Consider the following 19743-nt stretch of genomic DNA (forward strand, 5'->3'; position numbering starts at 1 on the left):
GTCTGTATGTATGTGGGTAGTTGAGCATGCACAAATATGTGTAGGCTTGAGGTCAACTTTGGGAATCACCCTCAATATGTTCTTCCTCTTTATTCCTTGAGGTAGGTAAGGTCTCTCAGTCTGACCCAGAGCTTACTGATATGGCTAGTCTTGTTAGCCAGCTTGAACTAGAGATCCCCAGTCTCCACCTTTGGGCTTCTTTTCTTTCTTTCTTTTTTTATTTGTTTGTTTTGTTTCTGAGACAAGGTCTCACTGTACAGTCCTGGCCGGCCTGGAACTCACTATGTTGACTAGGCTGTCCTCAAACTCCCAGAATCTGCCTCCCTGCCTCCTGAGCGCTGGGTTAAAGGCATGTACCACCACACCCAGCATTTTATATGGGTTCTGAAGACCAGGACTCTGGTCCTCACACTCAAACACTTTAACCTCCAAGCCACCCCCCTAACCTTTGCAACCCCACTACTGTAGGAGATATCGGTAGGGTCTCCTGTCTAAAAACGCATACTACTTTTTCCTTTCCCAACATTTTATCATCAAGATTTGTAAACCTGTAGATAAGCTGAAGGAATTGTGAACACCTGTATATCCACTCCAGCTTCTACAGATTTATCATGCTCTTCATTAGTCCACTTTAATTTCTGATTATTTATTGCAGATCTCAGTGTTCTGCATTTCCAACATTTCAGCCTATGTATCATTAGAGTTCACTGATTACTGTTCCTTTATGAATTTTTTTTAAAGATTTATTTATTTATTATGTATACAGCATGTATGACTGCAGGCCAGAAAGGGGCACCAGATCTCATTACAGATGGTTGTGAGCCACCATGTGGTTGCTGGGAATTGAACTCAGGACCTCTGGAAGAGCAGTCAGTGCTCTTAACCTCTGAGCCATCTCTCCAGCCCCCTGAATTGTTTATATACAATGAAATATACAAATCTTTTTTGTTGTTGTTGTTTTCGAGACAGGGTTTCTCTGTGTAGTTTTGGTGCATGTTCTGGATCTCGCTCTGTAGACCAGGCTAGCCTCGAATTCACAGAGATCTAACTGGCTCTGCCTCCCGAGTGCTGGGATTAAAGACGTGCACCACCACTGCCCGGCAAAATATACAAATCTTAAATATATCATCCTGTGAGCAATGTAAACATATACACTCGTATAACAGGAATCCTATGTAGCCAGACATTACTATCACCCTAGAAAACTCCCTCCCACCCTTTCAGCCCCCATACTTCTGTTCTGAAATTTACACCCTAGGTTACTTTTTGCTTGTCCTAGGATTTTATCTACATGTTTTAAATTTTTCTCTAGTTTCTTTTGCTTCATATGTATTTTAAAATTATGTTCATTTTTTAAGACAGGGTTTCTCTGTGTAGCCCTGGATGTCCTGGAACTCACTTTGTAGACTAGGCTGGCCTCGAACTCAGAGATTCGCTGGGATTAAAGGTGTGCACCACCACTGTTTGGCTAACTTTTAAAGATTTATTTAAGTGTATGAATGTCTTGCCTGCATGTATGTATATGTACCACATGTCTGATGACCACAAAGGAGAGAAGAAGGGTTTGGGAACTGAACCCTGGGCATCTGCAAACAGTGAGTACTCTTCACTGATGAGCCATTTCTCAAGCCCTGCTTAGAATTATTATTTATTTTTTTTACGTGTATGAGTCTTTCGCCTGCATGTATGTATGTGCACCATGTGAATGCCTTGTGTCCACAGAGGCCAGAAGAGACGATTGGATCCATGGAACGGGTAGGAACTGAACCTGGGTCCTCTGGAAGAACAGCCAGTGCTGCCTCTCTCCAGTCCATTACTTAGTTTTAAATTATGTATACTGGTGTCAGTCTGTGTGTGGGTATGAAGAAGGCATGCGATGCCCTGGAGCTGGAGTTACAGGTGGTTGTGAGCAGCCCAAAATGTGTGCTGGGAATTCAACTAGGGTCCTCTCAAGAGCAGCACGACCTCTTAACTGCTGAGCCAAAAGATCGTCCTAGGTAACTCTTTGAGGAGTCTACAAAACTTGGGAATGTTTTACTTTCTGTGACTCTGAAAAGCCATTCTCCTGGATCTGTCTTACTTTCAAGTGCCTCTTTTTTTCTTAACCCTTGTGCTTAAGCCTACATTAAAATCTTTGTTAAATCCTGTTTTAAACACACACACACACAAAATATCAAAAGGTCAGTTTATATTATTTTGAGACAGAGTCTACGTATATAACTCAGGTTGAGACAGGACTACACAAGTTTGAAAAAGAAAAAGGAATAAGAAAGAAAAGCATTGTGTGGTGATAGATTGTGCACCCTAATAAAGCTTATCTGGGGATCAGAAAACAGAGCCAGCCACTAGAATACACATAGAGGCCAGACAGTGGTGGCACATACCCTTAATCCTATCACTTGGGAGGCAGAGATTCATCTGGATCTCTGTGAGTTCAAGGCCACACAGGAAACAGAGCCAGGCAGTGGTGGCACACACCTTCAATCCCAGTACTGGGAAGCACACACACTTTTAATTCCAGGAAGTAAGATGGCAGGACACAGAAAAGTATGTAAGGCGTGAGTAAATAAGAAGTCTCTCTCTTGAGGCTGAGGATTTCGCAGAGGTAAGAACATGGCTGGCTTGTTCTTTCTCTGATCTTTCAGTTTTCACCCCAATAATGGCTTTGTTTGTTTGTTTGTTTGGTTTTTTGAGACAGGGTTTCTCTGTGTAGCTTTGCGCCTTTCCTGGGACTCACTTGGTAGCCCAGGCTGGCCTCGAACTCACAGAGATCCGCCTGGCTCTGCCTCCCAAGTGCTGGGATTAAAGGCGTGCGCCACCACCGCCCGGCTGTTTGTTTGTTTGTTTGTTTGTTTTAAAGATTTATTTATTATGTATACAGCATGTATGACCAGAAGAGGGCACCAGACCTATTACAGATGGTTGTGAGCCACCATGTGGTTGCTGGGAATTGAACTCAGGACCTCTGGAAGAGCAGTCAGTGCTCTTAACCTCTGAGCCATCTCTCCAGCCCTTGTTTGTTTTTTTAATAAGATTACAGCATGGAGCTGGAGAGATGGCTCAGTGGTTAAGAGCACTGGCTGTTCTTCCTAGAGGTCCTGAGTTCAATTCCCAGCAACCATATGGTGACTCATAACTATCTATAAAAGGATCTGATGCCCTCTTCTGGCATATATGCAAACAGGCGGTGGTGGCGCACACCTTTAATCCCAGCACTTGGGAAGCAGAGGCAGGCGGATCTTTGTGAGTTCGAGGCCAGCCTGGTCTACAGAGCAAGATCCAGGAAAGGCACAAAGCTACACAGAGAAACCCTGTCTCGAAAAACCAAAAAAAAAAAAAAAAAAAAAAAAACCCAAAACACTGATTAAAAAAACAAAAAAAGGTTAAAAAGGTTCCCCCCTCCCTTTTTTTTTAAGGATGATGATAGCACACTCTTTTAAGCACTCTGGAGGCAGGGGCAGGCCAGTCTTTCTGAGTTCAAGGTCAGTCACAGCAAGTTCCCTGTCAGCCAGGGACATAGAGTGAGACCCTGTCTCAAAAGTTTTAGAAAGGGGTGGGGTGCTTTGCAGGTACCTGTGGCAGAGTGCTTGCATAGTACTACGAGAGACAGATGTTTGGATTTTCAGGGTCCAGCCATTATAAAGCTGCTGTGAATACACTTCAACTTTTTGTGGACACAATTTCTTGATTAAATACTTAAGATTGGATGTGTTGGACCCAGGTATTATTTTTACTAAACATATCTTGTCCGAAACTTTAGATAAAATTGGCAAAAAGGAAGCCATTGAAAACAATAATGTGGAAAGAAACGCAGAATACCATGCATAAAAACATCAGCATTTTGTTATATGCACAGAAAATGGAGCAAATACCCACAAAAATCTGAAGTGAGGGGTCCCCAAAGTATGGCTGTAAAGTCTCTGCAGCTCAGAAATTTTAGTTGCATATTTACGTTCATGTGTCATTGTAGAAATATTCTATTTATGGACAGTGTTTTTGCTCTTCCACTTAATAACAGTGTACAAAGGTTTTTTTTTTTTAAAGTAAATGTCTGTATTAATGTGGAAATAAAAATACCGAGCATATGGCAGTAATGACGGTAAGAGAATGTCACCCACTCGTGGTGTGCGGATGACTGACTCCGGGGGAAACCGGACTGGACGCTCTCTAGCGGTTCCATCTGTCCCTCCAGCGAGGCTGGCCCAGCGCCCATAGCAACGGAGCCGAGAACGCCGCTGCAACGGACGAGCTGTGACCTTGGGCACACCGAGCCCTCTCTGAAGCTCCATGGCCTCTGGGGAACCGGGGTGACAGGCCTGCCCCGCTGCTTTTGCCCCTCACAGCTCCAGTCCGGAGAACTAAACCCACTAGGCGATATTTTTCCAGCTCAGCGGCTCCACGCCGATGCCCTTCACCTGTACCTTGCTATCCCCCACCACGGCCTCGCTCGCTCGCCCTACGCCAAGAGCCCAGGCCCGCACCGCTCCTCCTTCCCCCGCTCTCCCCGACGCCCGGCCTCGGCCGTCACCTCACCGGGCAGGCACCGCAGCGGCAGGAGCCTCCAGCCCACCCGGCCGAGGACGCCAGACAGTGCTGCCGCCGCCGCCATCTTGGAAGTGGGCACGCACGCTGACGGCGGCGACGCGCCGGGCAGCGTCACGCCGTCAGTCGGGCCGCGTCTACTTCATAGGACTAGGTGCTGTGCGCCTTCTTCTCGCGAGAGACGGGAGGCGAGAAGCCGGCGTCCGTGGAGCGGGTGTTCAGGCGAGGAGGCAGGTGAGTTCGTTCGGGGCGGCTCGAGCGCCCGCCGCGGCCTAACGGGCCTCCCCGGGCCCACTCTCATCCTCCAGCCTCTCGTTTCGGCTCCCGGCGCCGTCCCTGGCTTGCCCGGGGAAGCCAGGGTGAGGGACCACCGTGGCCAGGGCCCCGCATGCGGCGGCATTCCTGACGCCGGGGCTCGGCTGGTGCCTCCCTCTTTCCGCGTGAAACCCGGAGCTGGCATCGGGTCCGCCAGTTTACTCAGAGCCGTCTGTGTGACCTTGGGTCTCCTTCAGGGCACCTGGCGCAAAGCGCGAAATCTGGGAGAACCTGGAGTCACAGGTTGTCCCTTTGAGCCCGGCACTTCTTTCCGACTTACCTAGGATGCTTGCTTAGAAAACGAACCCAGGCTTTTGTCCGGAGAGGTGACCCCCTGCCAGGGTGTGGTCCAGGGATCTAGCATTAACACACCGTTTGGGAGTTTGGGAGAGGCTTGCTTCTTAGCGTCTGACGGACGTGCCTGAGTCCAAGCGCGGTCTTCAGAGGGGAGCGGAGCGCCTCGCTGCTCCACTAGGAAAGAAGTAAACTGTGTGTTTATTGTCATGATCGAGCACGTATGTGGAGGCCAGAGGACAGCTTTGCTTTTCATCCAAAGGAGTCCACCTCCCTTGTGACAGAGTCCCCGGTGGCCTGAAGCTCACCGCTTAAGGCTGGACTGGCTGGCCAGTCTGCCCGCCTCCAGCTCCCCAGTGCTGAATTACATACTCAGCCATATAAGCTTTTAAAAATTACATATATTCTATTTTGTATTATTCTGGGGGGAGGGATGTGCACTGTGGAAGTCAGAGGACAACTTTCAGGAGTTGATTTTCTACTTCCACTTTGGGTTCTAAGGATTGAACTCAGGTTGTCCGGCTTGTGTAGCAAGCAAGCACCTTACCCATTGAATCATCTCGATGGCCCACACATCCAACTTTTCTGTGTGGGGTCTGGGGCTCAAACTCAAGACCTTGTGCTTGGAAAGCATGGGCTTTACCCACTGAGCCGTCCCCAGAGCCCCGATAGTGCTTTTTGAGACAAGAGTTTCACTGAGAGGCCCAAGCTGACCTCAGAACTCATGATCCTTCTTCAGTATCCTAAGAGAGCTAGGATTACAGGCAAGCTCCACCATTCTTAACTACTAAGTTTGTTTGATCTTGTGGTATTGACGTCTGAACCCAGGACCTTACATGTGCTAGCTAAGCACAAACCACTGAACTGTACCTCTGCCCCTCATCAGTGACACCTGTAACCATTGTCAGCTCCAACCCCCGCCACCCCCCATTAACCTTAAATGGGACCACAAGCCTAAGAATCTGTTAGGTGCCTTAAAGATAAATATGTCCATCTCCAGGAGTTCTCAGATGTTTGCTCTTGTTCTTACTGCCTGCTAATAACTTTTTTTTTCTTTTGAAATGGGGTCTCACTATGTAGCCTTGGAACTTGATATGTAGACCAGACTGGTCTCTAACTCGCAGAGATCTGCCTGCCTTTGTCTTGGAGGTGCTGATATGAAAGGCACGTATCACCACACATGACTGCTAGTAGCATTTTTGAAAAGCCTTGGGTGGATGCTGTCAGTTGGAGAAGCATCCTACAAACAAGGTCAATTATGTGACATTGACTTCCACTTCACCTCTTTGAAGTTGTGAAACCACCCTGAGTCACAGCTCCTGAGTATTCTGGCTTAGCGCTGGGTGTGTGTGTGTGTGTGTGTGTGTGTGTTTGGTTTTGTTGTTTTGAAACATTTGCCACAGTAACAAAAAATGTGATGAAAATTGTCACATTTTGGCTCTTAGAGCTGAAAAGAACATTGTCTATTCAGGAAATGCTGACTGAGAGCTGTAGGGGTGTGTGTGTGTGTGTGTGGTTGGAGGGGGAGGGTTAAGGTTGAATCTACTTGTGAGGTCCCTCTTGTTAGGGAAGAAGAATGTGTTACTTACACTCTAATAATTTACTGACCATCCTGCTGGAACTGGATGTCAAAGGTGAGGCTGTCTTGAGAAGGAAGCTTCGCATTCCTCCCATACAAGCGTCTGTAAGGAGGAGAGAGCTTTTACCAAGACTGTTGGAAACAAAGACAGACTGAACAGTATTTTGTTGAGTCCTATGTACCAGCATCTGCTGAGTGCTTTACGTAACTTACTGTTTCAGGATTTCTTATCAATCTTAAAAATATGAAGTTATTTACTGTTGTTGTTTATTGACAAGGAGACTCAGAAAGGCTGACTTGCTGTAGGCCTGTACCTAATGAAACAAAGCAGTGATAGGTTTACAGGTTATTCATTTTTAATAATTTACTACCCAGCAGTAAGTACTGTTGTCTTCCCTGGCAGGCTCTTTTTTTGTTGTTTGTTTTGTTTTGTTTTTTGAGACAGGGTTTCTCTGTGTAGCTTTGGTGCCTGTCCTGGATCTTGCTCTGTGGACCAAGCTGGCCTTGAACTCACAGAGATCACCTGGCTTTACCTCCCGAGTGCTGAGATTAAAGGTGTGGGCCACCACTGCCCATCCCCTGGCAGGCTCTTAAATGTGAGATTGATCCCAAGTTACCCAACTTAAAGATTTACAAGTCTTCTTTCTCAAAATCATGTGACAATTAAAAGCTTTAAAGTGTTCATTCTTGATGATGTACTTTTTAGGGATTTAAAATCCCAAACTAAACAACCAAAGACTCCTGCCTGTCTGATAACCACACGGCATCCTCTTAGGCTTTTTGTTGAGTCAGGATAGCACAGAGCTGGCGTTCACATGAAGAAACTAGACAAGAAGGTGTGGTTGAGGAAAATGCAGTAAAGGGAGTCACTTTGGAATGGAAGTTAGACTTTGAATCTAGCTAGCTAAGAACTTCACTTTTGCCGTAGCAATGAAAACCATTAGTGACTTACCTCTAAAGGGACAACACTGTGTAATCAAGGGTGACTCTGGTTAAAGGTCATAGTTTTCAGACACAAAGGAAACAGTTATGTGAGGTGAACATTTTTCAAGCCAAGCATGAGATTGCATACTTGTAATCCTAGTACTTGGAAAAGAGGAGGCAGGATCAGAAGTTCAAGGCCAGCCTGGGCTGTATGAGACCTTGACCCCTCCCCCCAAAAAGTAACAGAAAAATGAAATAAGTTACGTTTTATTTGTGTGTGTGTGTGTGTGTGTGCGCGCCCATCTGTGCCACACCTGCACATGTGGAGGTCACAGGACAACCTGTAGAAGTCACTTCTCTCTCCTTGGGGGGTACATCGAGACTCAGTTCATCAAGCTTGGCAATAAGTGTCCTTACTGGCTGATCCATCTGCTGGCCCCTGAAGTGAATGTTTTTATAGAAGGAAAGTGTAATGCATGTGACTTAAATTCAGCCTGGAAGTGTGGTGGTATCATTCTCGAAGAGTTGGCCATCTGCAGAAGTCAGAGTGTTCAGCATGAGCCTCCTACCACTGCTTCTTTGTTTCACTTGAAGCTAGAAGCTTGGTAGCATTAATGTTTAAGGAAGGAGCAGCCGAACAGAGGTATCCCTTGGCCTTCTTCACAGTATACAGACCTGCATATCAAGTGGAAGAGAAAACTAACCCAGGGTGGGAAGTTTTCATGGTTACACAGGTTTGGATTCTAGTCCCAGCATTTGTTTTACTCACGTAATATTGGTTGTGTACAGGTGCTTCACAGAGGCTGGCTAATGTTAAATGCTGAAAACAGTGCTGTTCACTGCAGATTCAGTGCAACTGAATTTTTATACGGAATGGAAAGGAAGTGTTTGATTTGATAGCTTTAAAAAAAAGATTTTAAATCTTTTTTTTAAAGCTATAACTATGGTTAGGAAAGCTACCAATTTCTTGCCTTCCTCTGTGAGTCCCTTCAGCCTGATGAATGCCCTGATTGATTTGTAGTCAGCTCTAACTCCAACCTCTTTACTTGATTCTGATCCCCTTGACTTGACTTTGCCATCCGTCTTATCTACCTGTCATGTCAGGGAATGTTGGGATTATGAAGCCTTGGGGCTGTAGGTTCCTTAGTCAGACTCTTAGGGCTTACACCAAGCTGTAATGCATCCTTACTGGGAAGTTGTTGGACTCATACTTGATGATAACCCACGGATTAAACTCCACTGTTGTCTCGATTTCTTTTGCCAGTGGCTTTTAGGTACAGCAGCACTGCAGGAATGGCCGAGTTTGGGATCTCCCCTGGCCACCTTGTGGCAGTGTTCTGGGACAAGTCATCTCCTGAGGAGGCTCTGAAAAAACTGGTAGATCGTCTTCAAGGGTTGACTGGCAGCGAGGGCCAAGTAGTCACAGAAAACATCAGCCAGCTGTTGCAGTGTAAGTGCCTACCTACTCTTTTCTTCTCAGGGGAGGAGGAGTTTTCACAGGTGAGGTGCTCTTTGTAGTTCCTGAGACTTGAATTTTGTTTGGGGTCACCCCATTTTTTTCCATGCACTTGGGCATGTTGGTAATTTCTGCATGTTCTTTTCTTTGGTGGCTGTTTCTTGTTCTAAAAAGCTCCTTTTTTCCTTCTTTCCCTGATCTTACTAGGGTTTACTAAAATACGGAGCAGAACAGAGTCTTAACACCCTTTTGCTAATATTGGGGGCTTCATATTTGCTATGTAGTTCTTTCTCCTGGGATGATAGCTGTATCCTCTGGGAGGTCTGTGGGAGGGTTGGGAGATTGCTCCCCGGGTAGGCAACTGTTGATTGTTCTTTTCAGCTGCCCATAAAGAATCCAGCTTCGATGTTATTCTGTCCGGTATAGTCCCTGGAAGCGTCTCTCTGCACAGTGCTGAGGTTCTGGCTGAGATGGCCCGAATCCTTCGGCCAGGGGGATGTCTGTTTCTGAAAGAACCAGTGGAGACAGCTGTAGGTAAGGACATCTGTATTCAGAACATGAGCGGTTAACACAGCTGAATCTTTTGCATGTGCATGCTGTCTCCCTGAGCCAGAGGTACCACTTGGAGATCAGTGTTCCTGTAGTGGTTCCTTTTCAGAGATAGATGTTAGAATCCGAGCAACAGATATTAAAAAAGTGTCATCTTTGGTGACCTGTCAGGTCATTAATAGAAGAAAATTGTCCCTCATGGTGAATGGCTGAATTCTGTCACCAGATGAAAGGCTCATCTTTGTCATGTCTCTAACACAGAGAACATTGTAGCAGTAAGGAGGAGCACTTAGCAACTTCCTGTGAATCTGTGCTTATTCCAGAATAGAGTTGAAAAGAAATGGCTGGAATTATGGGGCTAAAGAGTAATATGTGAAGTGTGGTGGTGGTGGTGGTGGTGCAGGCCTTTAATCCCAGCACTTGAGAGGCAGAGGCAGATGGACTGTGAGTTCAAGGGTAGCCTGGTCTATAGAGTGAGTTCCAGGACAGACAGGGTTACACAGAGAAACTCTGTCTTGAAAAACAAACAAAAAAGAGAGAGAGAGAGAGAGAGAGAGAGAGAGAGAGAGAAATATGTGAGTAATAGAAATGAAAATATTTTGGAATGAATAAAACAGGAATTATATATCTAGAGCTGTGACCTTGTGATGTCTATCGCAGACACCAGCTTTCTTGCTGGAAAACTTTTTTTATTATTTTTAAGAGAGAATGAGTTTGTGTGCGTGCACACATGTCTGTCTGTCTGACTGTCTCTCTGCCTGCCTGCACATAGGTATATAAACATGAATGCAGGAGGCCAGAGGTGTTGGATCTCCCTGAAGCTAGAGTTAAGGTGGTTGTGAGCCTCCTATTGTGGGTGCTGGAAACCAAATGAGTTCTGAGATGGAACTCAAGTCCTCAAGATGACGCAGCAGTCACTTTTACCCACTGAGACATCTTGACCAGCCCCTTTAATCTGTTTTTTAAATTGCAATTTAAATTTTCTGAAAATTCAGTTGTTGAATACATAGTACAAAATCCAGAAGTAAGTGCATTGAAATTCACATTATTCAGGTCAAGAAGACGGCTCAGTTGGTGATGTGCTTAAGGTGCAAGCATGGGGACCTAAATTCAACCTCTAGAACCCATATTAAAAGCTCTGCAGAGGTGGAAACAGCTGGATCCCTGAGGCCCCCTGCTTAGCCAGTCTAGCCTACTTGGGGGTTCTAGCCCCTCAGAGACCCTGCCTCACAAAAATGGTGGCTGGCTTCTGAAAAAAACATCTAAGATTGACCTCTGACCTCCACATGTACACATGCACTCAACACACCACATTATTTTATATAGTTCATTTAAACCTAAATCAGAGTTTATTATATTTTACATTGCTGACTGGCTTCCCCCCCACCCCTACCCTAAGATAATACTCTGTAGCTAAGCTGGCCTGGAATTCACTGTGTAGTCCAGGTTAGCCTTGAACTCTTTTTTTTTTTTTTTAAAGATTTATTTTATTTATTATGTATACAGTGCTCTGTCTGGACGGCCAGAAGAGGGCACCAGATCTCATTACAGATAGTTGTGAGACACCATGTGGCTGCTGGGAATTGAACTCAGGACCTCTGGAAGAACAGCCAGTGCTCTTAACCTCTGAGCCATCTCTCCAGCCCCTAGCCTTGAACTCTTGTCAGTCCTTCTGTGTATCTGCATATGAACATGAGTGTAGGAGGCCAGAGGTGTTACACCTCTGGAGCTAGAGTTTAGGTGCTTGTGAGCCTCCCAGTGTGGGTGCTGGAAACTACATTCCCCTTCTCTGCAAGAGTGGTCCGTGCTTGGAACCACTGAGCATCTCTCCAGCCCCTTCTTGCTGGAAATTGAAACCTTGGGTCACTAAATGGTGTCTGATAGAGCTTTACAGAGACAAACTTGGGTTTCTGTGTACTTCACAGTTTATAACTTTATGAATTATCCAACTTTCTCTGGATTTCTGAGAAGCAGAATGGTAATAGTGGAATTATGACCTGTCCTAGCCTAAGAGAGAACACTTAGAACAACCAAAAGATTTTTCAAGTTAAACTGCTGTCACTGAACTCTATGCACACTACACAAAGTAGGTTTTTATGTTTGAGAGCCTGCTGGCTCACAGAGGATAGAGTCTTAGAGTTCTCCCCAGCTTTGACGGACGAAGCCACTAATGGGGGTTTTCCTTGACAGTTAACAATGATAAAATGAAGACGGCCTCTAAACTGTGCTCGGCCCTGACTCTCTCTGGCCTGGTGGAAGTAAAAGAGGTAGGTGTGGAGAGATAGCCTTCCTGTTAGGTCTGTAAACCTTGGTTGACTCAGACCCAGAGAGTTTGTCCCTAGTATAGCTGGGGGCAAGTGAGGTTAGAGGTGCTCTCCAGAATTAGGCGGTCATTTGAAACGTACTGCCTGAGAGTTAAACACGAGATGCCTTGAAGAAGAAACCCTTGGGAGCAGATCCCTTCTGAAGACTCGTGGCTGGTACTGGTCTTCCTGGAACTCTTTAATGTGGTGGCTGTGCTGCAGGGAACAGGTGGTTTGCTGCTTCTGCCCATCTCAGTGTAAACAAGTCTAGGCCTAGATGGAATACTGCCCCTTTAGACCTTTTGGTGGGAGTCTGGATGGGGGCTGAGCATTTATGACAGTTGAGTAGAGATGTATAAGTTAAGCAGAGGCATTTTATAGTTCCATAGTCTTTCTAGAAACTAAATGTAAAAATATTAGCATTTCCTTGGTTTTGGAGAGGTGTTATTCCATAATAACTCTTAGTGTTGTATTTCTGAATTTTTTTAAAATGTGATTCAGGGCCTTAAATTCTTTTTTGACACAGACTCACTGTTGGATGTTGTCCAGGCTGGCCACAAGGCTGGCTTGGTGAAACAGTGAATGGTAAAGGGTGGACTGATACCTTGGATATCTTCAATTGCAGTTGCAGCGGGAATCCTTAAGCTCGGAGGAGGTGCAGTCTGTCCAGGAACACCTGGGCTACCACAGTGACAGCCTGCTCTCAGTTCATATCACTGGCAAGAAGCCAAACTTTGAAGTGGGCTCTTCTAGCCAGCTTAAGCTTTTCATTTCCAAGAAGTCTTCAGGTAAGACTAGCCTGGGGACATTCTATGTGAGTGGGCCTGAGGAGCATGTTAGCAACTGAACCATCATCTAAATAGTCTTAGATTATCCTTTAATCTGTCATTTGCAAATTGCAGAATGCTTACCGTGCTTTTATCTTAGACATATTAGTATCCAAACCTGATATAATATGTAGATATTTCCTAGTGCACTGAGGCCACCTCATATTGGAGGCCTGAGTCACTTGTTCAGTTGATGAAATCTCTGCAGGCCCTAAAAGGATGGGTTTATCTTTAGGAGACGTCACAATGGTGACAATGGTGCACAGGGTCTCTTGGTCCGTTTCCAGGGCTTTTTTCTTTTTCTTTTTTGTTTTGTTTTGTTTTTTGAGATAGAGTTTCTCTCTGTAGCCTTGGCTGTCCTGGAACTCACTTTGTAGAACAGGCTGCCCTCGAACTCACAGAGATCCGCCTGCCTCTGCCTCCCAAGTGCTGGGATTAAAGGCAGGCGTGCGTCACCACTGCCAGGCTGTAGAGTTTTTTTCTATGCTTATAAAGTCACAAACTTATTTCTAAAGATTGCTTGCTAGTTTGATTTGTGAATGCTTTATATGCCCCTCTAAATCCCCAGCCCTAAGACTCAAAGATTGTTTCTGGTATCCTGACCTAGATGGAAAATGTTCTGTCATTGACTGTGACCTGGCCACCAGCAGCACTAGAGTCTGTTTTTTGTATAACAGGCTTAAGTGAGGCTAAATCTGCTCTTTTTGGAGTTGTTGACACTTCTCTCATTTGATTCTCAGAATAGCTCCAGGAGGCAGAGGGGGTGTGTAAACTCAGGTAGCACGAAAAAGGCAGCATCGAGTGGAGGTTGTAACCTTGTATACCTACAGCTGTAAAACTAGGGTGGCAGGCACCTCATAAGGTACTTAGGGTTAGGTGGGATGATGGGTGCGCTGGAGGAGTGCCTAGCACAAGGCAAACGTGTAAGGATTGCAGGCTGCCTTTCCTGTGTGAAGCTGTGCCTTTGGTTCCTAGTGGAGCTGCGTGGGCTTGCTTGTAGTTTGCTTCCGACTGGTTAAAGAGTTTCTCTCCTTCTTGTTGGATGCAGTGAAGCCTGTTGTGGATCCTGCTGCTGCCAAACTCTGGACCCTCTCAGCCAATGACATGGAGGATGACAGCGTGGTGAGTTGGCCCTGAGGTCACTTCATGTGTATGAGTCTGTGTGTGTGTGTGTCTGTCTGTCTGTGCACTATGTGCATGCCTGGTGCCCTCGGAGCCCAGAAGAGGGTGTTGGATTCCCTGTAACTGGAGTCGAGTTACAGGTAGTTATTCGCTGCTGATTAGGTACTAGAAACCAAACCCACATCCTCTGCAAGAGCAGCAAGTACTTTTAATCATTGAGCCGTGTCTCCAGCCCCGAGAGCGGCCTTTTAGATTTGTAGGTGTGAATGTGTTTAAGGCCCAGCATGTAGCAGTGTCTGACTTTCATGTCTTTGATTAGGACATTCCATATTAGTAGCATTTTAAATTTATTTTTTAATGTCTTTTCCCTACAGATTTTTTTTTTGTCTTCTCTTTACATGAAATAGTAAAGATTCTTGTAGATATAAACCAGGACAGAATTTGGCAGCTGAGATACTTTCTTGGCCTCTGTCTAGGCAATTGAATGCTCACTGAATGAAATTTAATCAAATTCATTGAATGCTCACTGTCTTAAACTTAATGTTTGCACCTGTGATCTGCCCATCTATAAGAAAATTAAGCTGGGCCATGGTGTTGAACGCCTTTAATCCCAGCACTTGGGAGGCAGTGGCAAGTGAATCTCTTGAGTTCAAGGCTAGCCTGGTCTTTAGAGTAAGTTCCAGGACAGCCAGGGGTACACAGAAAAACCTTGTCTTGAAGAAAAATATAACTGTCTTCATATTTACAAAAAAGTTATACAAATATGTGTATAATTATTTGCCTTTATTCCTCTGGAATTTTGTGGGAAATGTTTTACGTTGACATTATTCCCATGATTATTCATATATTGAAATAAATACAGCACTTCTCTGCATTTCACCTGTTCCCACTCTCACCATGAACACACACACAACACACACACACACACACACACACACACACATTCTCTATATAGTACCGGCCAACTTTGCCAACTTTGCCGTGCCCCCCCCCCCCCCCCCCCTAGCCTGCGACTACCTCAGCTTTTTGTCAGAGAGACGGTGGCTGTGTTCTGATTGTTTTGATCACTCTCTAGGATCTCATCGACTCAGATGAACTGCTAGATCCAGAAGATTTGAAGAAGCCCGATCCATCCTCCCTGAAGGCTCCGTCATGTGGGGAAGGGAAAAAGAGGAAGGCCTGTAAGAACTGGTGAGTGCTGGGGAGCGGGTCTGGGCTGCAGGTTCTTCTCCAGTGGTCGTCTCTGTTCCTCGCTCTCTTGAGTGGGTTTTCCTGTGAGGTGTGAGGTGTATAGAGGAGTAAACCAAACAGGTAACCCTTAAAGAATAGCAGAGACCCACACACCATCATCTGGAGGAAGAAACGGAAGCATCTTGGCTGGGCACCCAGCACTCAGGAGGCAGAAGCAGGCAGATCTCTCTGACTTTGAGGCTAGCCTGGTCTACATAGAGAGTTCCAGGCCAGCAAGGGCTCCACATGAGACCCTGCCTCAAAACAACCGAAGAAAAAAGAACAGAAAGTATCATAGCATTCATATTTCCGAGTCAGAAGTCATTTTTCCATGTGGTTTAAGCGCTCAGAGACAGTTGTTTGTTTTCTGTCTTCTGATGACCCTGATAATAAGGCAGAAGCTTTAACCCTTCCATAAAGCCTTGATCCAGAAGACCACTTTCTCCATTTTGGAAAGAAGTCCTTGGGGCCCTGGTTCGTTAGTATCATTTTGTGATAGTTTGCCTTGAGTAGGGTCTGTTCTTCTGTGCATCTCCGCAGTCTTAAAAGCCAAGTCTGGGGTCCTGGGAGTGGTGTTTATTTTGTTTAGGAGTTTTTGTCTAGGTAACATGTGACTTAGGTGTTGTCCTCTTTAGTTCTTTTTGTTTGTTTGTTTTTGAGACAGGGTCTCACTGTGAAGCCTTGGCTGGCCTGGAACTTGCTTTGTAGAGCGGGTGGCCTTCACAAAGATGCGCCTGTCTCTGCCTCCTGAGTGCTGACTTTAAAGGTGTGCTCAACTGAATCTGGCTAGTCCTATAATTTTTTCCCTCTTTTACATTTTCCAGTATTTTTCTTTTGTCCCTTTCTAGGAGATTATTAATCTTTTTTTTTTTTTTTTTTTTTTTTTAACTGTTCTGCCTGCATGTACACCTGAAGGCCAGAGAGGGCACTAGATCTCATTACAGATGGTTGTGAGCCACCATGTGGTTGCTGGGAATTGAACTCGGGACCTCTGGAAGAGCAGCCAGTGCTCTTAACCTCTGAGGCATCTCTCCAGCCCCAAGATTATCAATCTTCTAAAACCTTTGTTATTATTTTATTACTCCTATCATGATTTTAGTTTATAGTTTTCTCTTTGCTATTACGCCCCCACCAATATGTTGAGCATCCTTTTTCATTTAGATATAAAGAAACCAATACCCTTTCCTGCTTTTGGAGACAGGGTTACTCTATATCCCTAACTGGCCTGGAACTCAGAGATTTACTTGTCTCTGCCTCCTGAGTGCTGGGATTAAAGGCATGTACCACCACCGCTGGGCTGTTTTTATTTTTTTTTTTTATTTTTTAATTTTGTGTGTACACTGGTACCCATGAAGGTAACCAGACTTGAGTCCTCTGCAAGAGCAGTATGCACTGTTACCTGCTAATCCATCTCTTCAGCTCTTCCAAGCTGCCTGTGTCTTTTAGTTGGCCTCTGACTCCCTGGTTAGAGGATTCTTAGGATACTTGGTGGTCATAGTCTTCATAATTTAAAAGTGGAGGACAGAGTCAGGTGTGGTGGTGCATACTTACAATCCCAGCATGCAGGAGACTGAAGCAGGGTTGTAAGTTCAAAGCTAGCTTGGACTATATAGTAAGACTGTGTCTCAAAAAACTTCTTAAAATAAACGAAAACAAGCTGATCATGTTAACTGAGCATCTAGGTGGATTGATTTGGTCACTTTTATTGAAGAGAATCTAGGTAGATGTGGGGATGGGGAGGCTCCAAATCCCAGAGCCCTGTGTCTTACACTCAGATTGGCTGGATTGCTTAAGGGAAGTCTTTCCATGTATGCTACCAGCCCTTTGGCACCATAAGGTTTCAGGGTCTGGCAGGAATGATAGTTGATCTGTTAAGTTGAATCTTCTGTTTCCCTACAGTTTCCAACAATGTGTTGTTGTTTCTGCAGTTCTGGTGGGGGTTTGAGAGAGGTGAAATTTTAGGTTACCTGTGTCATTCTGTCCTAACAGGGAAGCCTAGTGTTGGTGTTTGTGTGAATGTCGTGCAGGCTTGACTTGTTTATTAATCCACTGGTTGTTTTTATTATATTTATTTTTGTTTGTATTTTGAGAGTCTCACAATATAGTTAAGGCTGACCTTGAACTTGGAGCTGTTCTCTCTCTGTCTACCTCCCTGGTGCTGGGTTTCAGTCCTGACTGCCCCGCACAGCCCTCATCAGTCCTTAGGTATTCCAATTTCCCAGCATTTACAAATGAGAGGGTTTCAAGTAAAAACCCAGATTTTTCTGTTATTTTTATTTTTGTATGTTTGTGGTGTTGGGGATTAAGCTCAGGGTCCCGCACATGCTAGACAAGTGCTCTACTACTGAGCTGCATCTCAGCACCTTCTGTTCCTGAATTTGGAAATTGTGGCGACTCTGCTTCTTTCCCAGCAGCCTACCCCAGCCTGCTGGTCCATAGCATTAACTTGACTCTTGGTAAAGAGAGAAAAGTCTTCAAATGTATATTAGCACCGTTAGCGATTGGAAGTTTCTGGGTAGTGGCAAGTCTCACTCATCAGCTGTTGGCTTCTCCCTAGTACCTGTGGCCTTGCAGAAGAACTGGAAAGAGAGAAGTCAAAGGAGCGGGGTGCTCAGCCCAAGTCAGCCTGTGGAAATGTACGTACCTGCACCCAGTACCTCGGGACATAGACTAGCCAAACTTAAGGGATTTGTCTGTCGTCAAGCTTTCTCATAGACGGCTGGTGTGAAAGGCCATGTATATAGCTATGATGAGAAGAGGTTGTCCTGAGCATGCCCATGCTAAGGGGTGGCTATCTTTTTTTTTTTTGTTAGCCCTTTTGTCTCTTCCTCGGTGTGGGATGTGGTTTACTCAGCGCTTTGGCTGACCTTGATGTGATCCTGTAGTAGAGGCTGCCTGAGATACCAGCCCTCTGGCCTCCTTCAGACAGGGCTTAAACTCGGGCAGGCCATAAACTTGCCTCAACCTCCCAAGCACAGCGATTACTGGTGTGTGTCACCTCACCTGGCTGGCACCCTTACTGACTGACTTTTCGTAACACAGGAGACTTGTGGGCATACTAAGATGTCCTTCCTTTGCCCCTTAGCCTCTGTTGACTCCTGTTCTCTCCACAGTGCTACCTGGGGGATGCTTTCCGCTGCGCCAACTGCCCCTACCTTGGGATGCCAGCCTTCAAGCCTGGAGAACAGGTGCTCCTGAGCAACAGCAATCTCCAGGACGCCTAGGAGGAACCTCAGGCACACACACCTCTTCCTCCAGCTGCCTCCTGCCCCTCAGCCCCCGCCACTGCCTCCTCCCACCTCTGGATTCAATCACTCTGAAAACATTCGCAGGGAGAGGCATGTAGCAGAGTGAAGCTGCTGAGGTGCAGTGGTGTGTGGTGCTGCTGTGTGTTGACAGACCAAGGTGTGAGGGGACCTGCCTCTTACAGGGTTAGGAGAAGGGTGTACCCTAAGGAGCTCCACTCCTGATATGACAGTGCTGACCCTCCCCACCCTTGAGTCTAGACTCTTGACTATTTATGCTGTGTAAGCTCCAGGCTCCACTCAGTGATGCTGCCGTACTGACTTCCTCAGTGTGTAATTCTTGGAGCCATGGGTCAGCTGTCAAAGGGCCGCAGGGGCACCAAAGAAGTCGCTCCTCCAGTTGCTGTGATCCATCTTGTCCCTCTGCCCTTCCACCTCACCCCATTTGCTGTAGTGTTGTATCTGTGTCCTGTTGTCATCTCTGTTAAACAATAGGTATTAAACTTCCATGTTTCTATGTGTCCCTTGTATGTATGTATGTATGTGTGTATGTGTGTGTGTGGGGGGGTGGGGATCTGTTCCAGTCATCCACATTCAACTTGGACTATGAAACTCACTTTGGAAGAAGCCGATGTCACACGGGAGTGGGCCAGAGCTGCCCTTATAGATTAGGACCTGTCTCCATCTCCTGTAGGAGAGTCCAGGTTGAGAATGTGGGGGAGAAGCAGGGCAGGGCAGGCTGGGCCAGCAGCAGGAAGTGTCAGAACAGGGGACCCCTTCATTCTCCTTGCTGCCTGCCCACACGCCTGTAACCCATCGTGCCTGATCTTTTCTGTTTTAAATAAAAGTGTCCACTGTTACCTGTCCTTGAAATTTGATTCTCCTAGCTTGCTTCTGCTGGTCCCTGCTGCTGAAGTTTAGCTGTGGATGTAGGGAAAGTCCCTGTGAGAAGCAGAATTCCCATTGACCTCAGTGACCCTTTCCTTGTATTAGCTCCCTCCAATTACAACAAGACCTGAGTAGTGACACTGGAGTTTCTCTTCTGGGCCTGAATGGAGAAGTTCTGATAAAGTGAAAGGATCTGTAAATTGTCTCACAGTCCCTTCTAGACTTACAGTTAATTACAAGGGAGATTATCCTGAGTGAGTCTGGCCCACTCTGGTGATCCTTTAAAAGAACTAGAGAAGAAAAGCATTTGTCTTGCTGCCCATGCAGAAGTTAGCTGTGAAGTGTGGTTTTTTTGTTTCTGATTTTTTTTAATGTACATTGGCATGAGAGTTTCAGATCCCCTGGAACTGGAGTCACAGGTAGTTATGAGCTTCCATGTGGGTGCTGGGAATTGAACTCCTGAGCCATC

General features: G+C 45.8%; 2 protein-coding genes across 4 annotated transcripts in view; one reads left to right on the forward strand and one right to left on the reverse strand.

Moving 5' to 3' along the window:
• Nucleotides 1-4716, reverse strand: part of Coq9 (coenzyme Q9) — a 20294-nt gene extending 15578 nt beyond the window's left edge. Inside the window, exon 1 of one of the 2 annotated variants that reach the window (XM_052729608.1) lies at nucleotides 4534-4716. In XM_052729608.1, coding sequence (XP_052585568.1) covers nucleotides 4534-4609 — 76 coding nt within the window. In that variant the 5' untranslated portion in view covers nucleotides 4610-4716. Of the gene's footprint in view, nucleotides 1-4528 lie in introns of both variants that reach the window. The other variant, XM_052729609.1, reaches the window with a different exon arrangement.
• On the forward strand, nucleotides 4665-19246 carry Ciapin1 (cytokine induced apoptosis inhibitor 1). 2 transcript variants are annotated; one of them, XM_052729610.1, is made up of 9 exons: nucleotides 4665-4776; nucleotides 8919-9104; nucleotides 9492-9644; nucleotides 11850-11926; nucleotides 12588-12750; nucleotides 13838-13911; nucleotides 14987-15102; nucleotides 17699-17777; nucleotides 18255-19246. In XM_052729610.1, the coding sequence occupies exons 2-9, from the start codon at nucleotides 8948-8950 to the stop codon at nucleotides 18363-18365; spliced, it is 930 nt and encodes a 309-aa protein (XP_052585570.1). In that variant the 5' UTR covers nucleotides 4665-4776; nucleotides 8919-8947; the 3' UTR covers nucleotides 18366-19246. The 2 variants fall into 2 exon arrangements, with proteins under 2 accessions (XP_052585570.1, XP_052585571.1); XM_052729611.1 differs by lacking the exon at nucleotides 4665-4776 and adding an exon at nucleotides 4826-5100.
• The last annotated feature ends 497 nt before the right edge of the window (nucleotides 19247-19743 follow it).

Source organism: Peromyscus californicus, unplaced genomic scaffold (assembly GCF_007827085.1).
Source record: "Peromyscus californicus insignis strain IS unplaced genomic scaffold, ASM782708v3 Scaffold_8__1_contigs__length_139910024, whole genome shotgun sequence".
NCBI classification, from domain to species: Eukaryota; Metazoa; Chordata; class Mammalia; order Rodentia; family Cricetidae; genus Peromyscus; species Peromyscus californicus.

What these genes read in the sequence shown, in the direction of transcription:
- Ciapin1 (XM_052729610.1), top strand. Translation starts at nt 8,948, where the DNA reads ATGGCCGAGTTTGGGATCTCCCCTGGCCACCTTGTGGCAGTGTTCTGG. An exon ending in CATCAGCCAGCTGTTGCAGT is followed by an intron (nt 9,105 to 9,491) that starts GTAAGTGCCTAC and finishes TGTTCTTTTCAG; the next exon opens with CTGCCCATAAAGAATCCAGC. An exon ending in CATTTCCAAGAAGTCTTCAG is followed by an intron (nt 12,751 to 13,837) that starts GTAAGACTAGCC and finishes TGTTGGATGCAG; the next exon opens with TGAAGCCTGTTGTGGATCCT.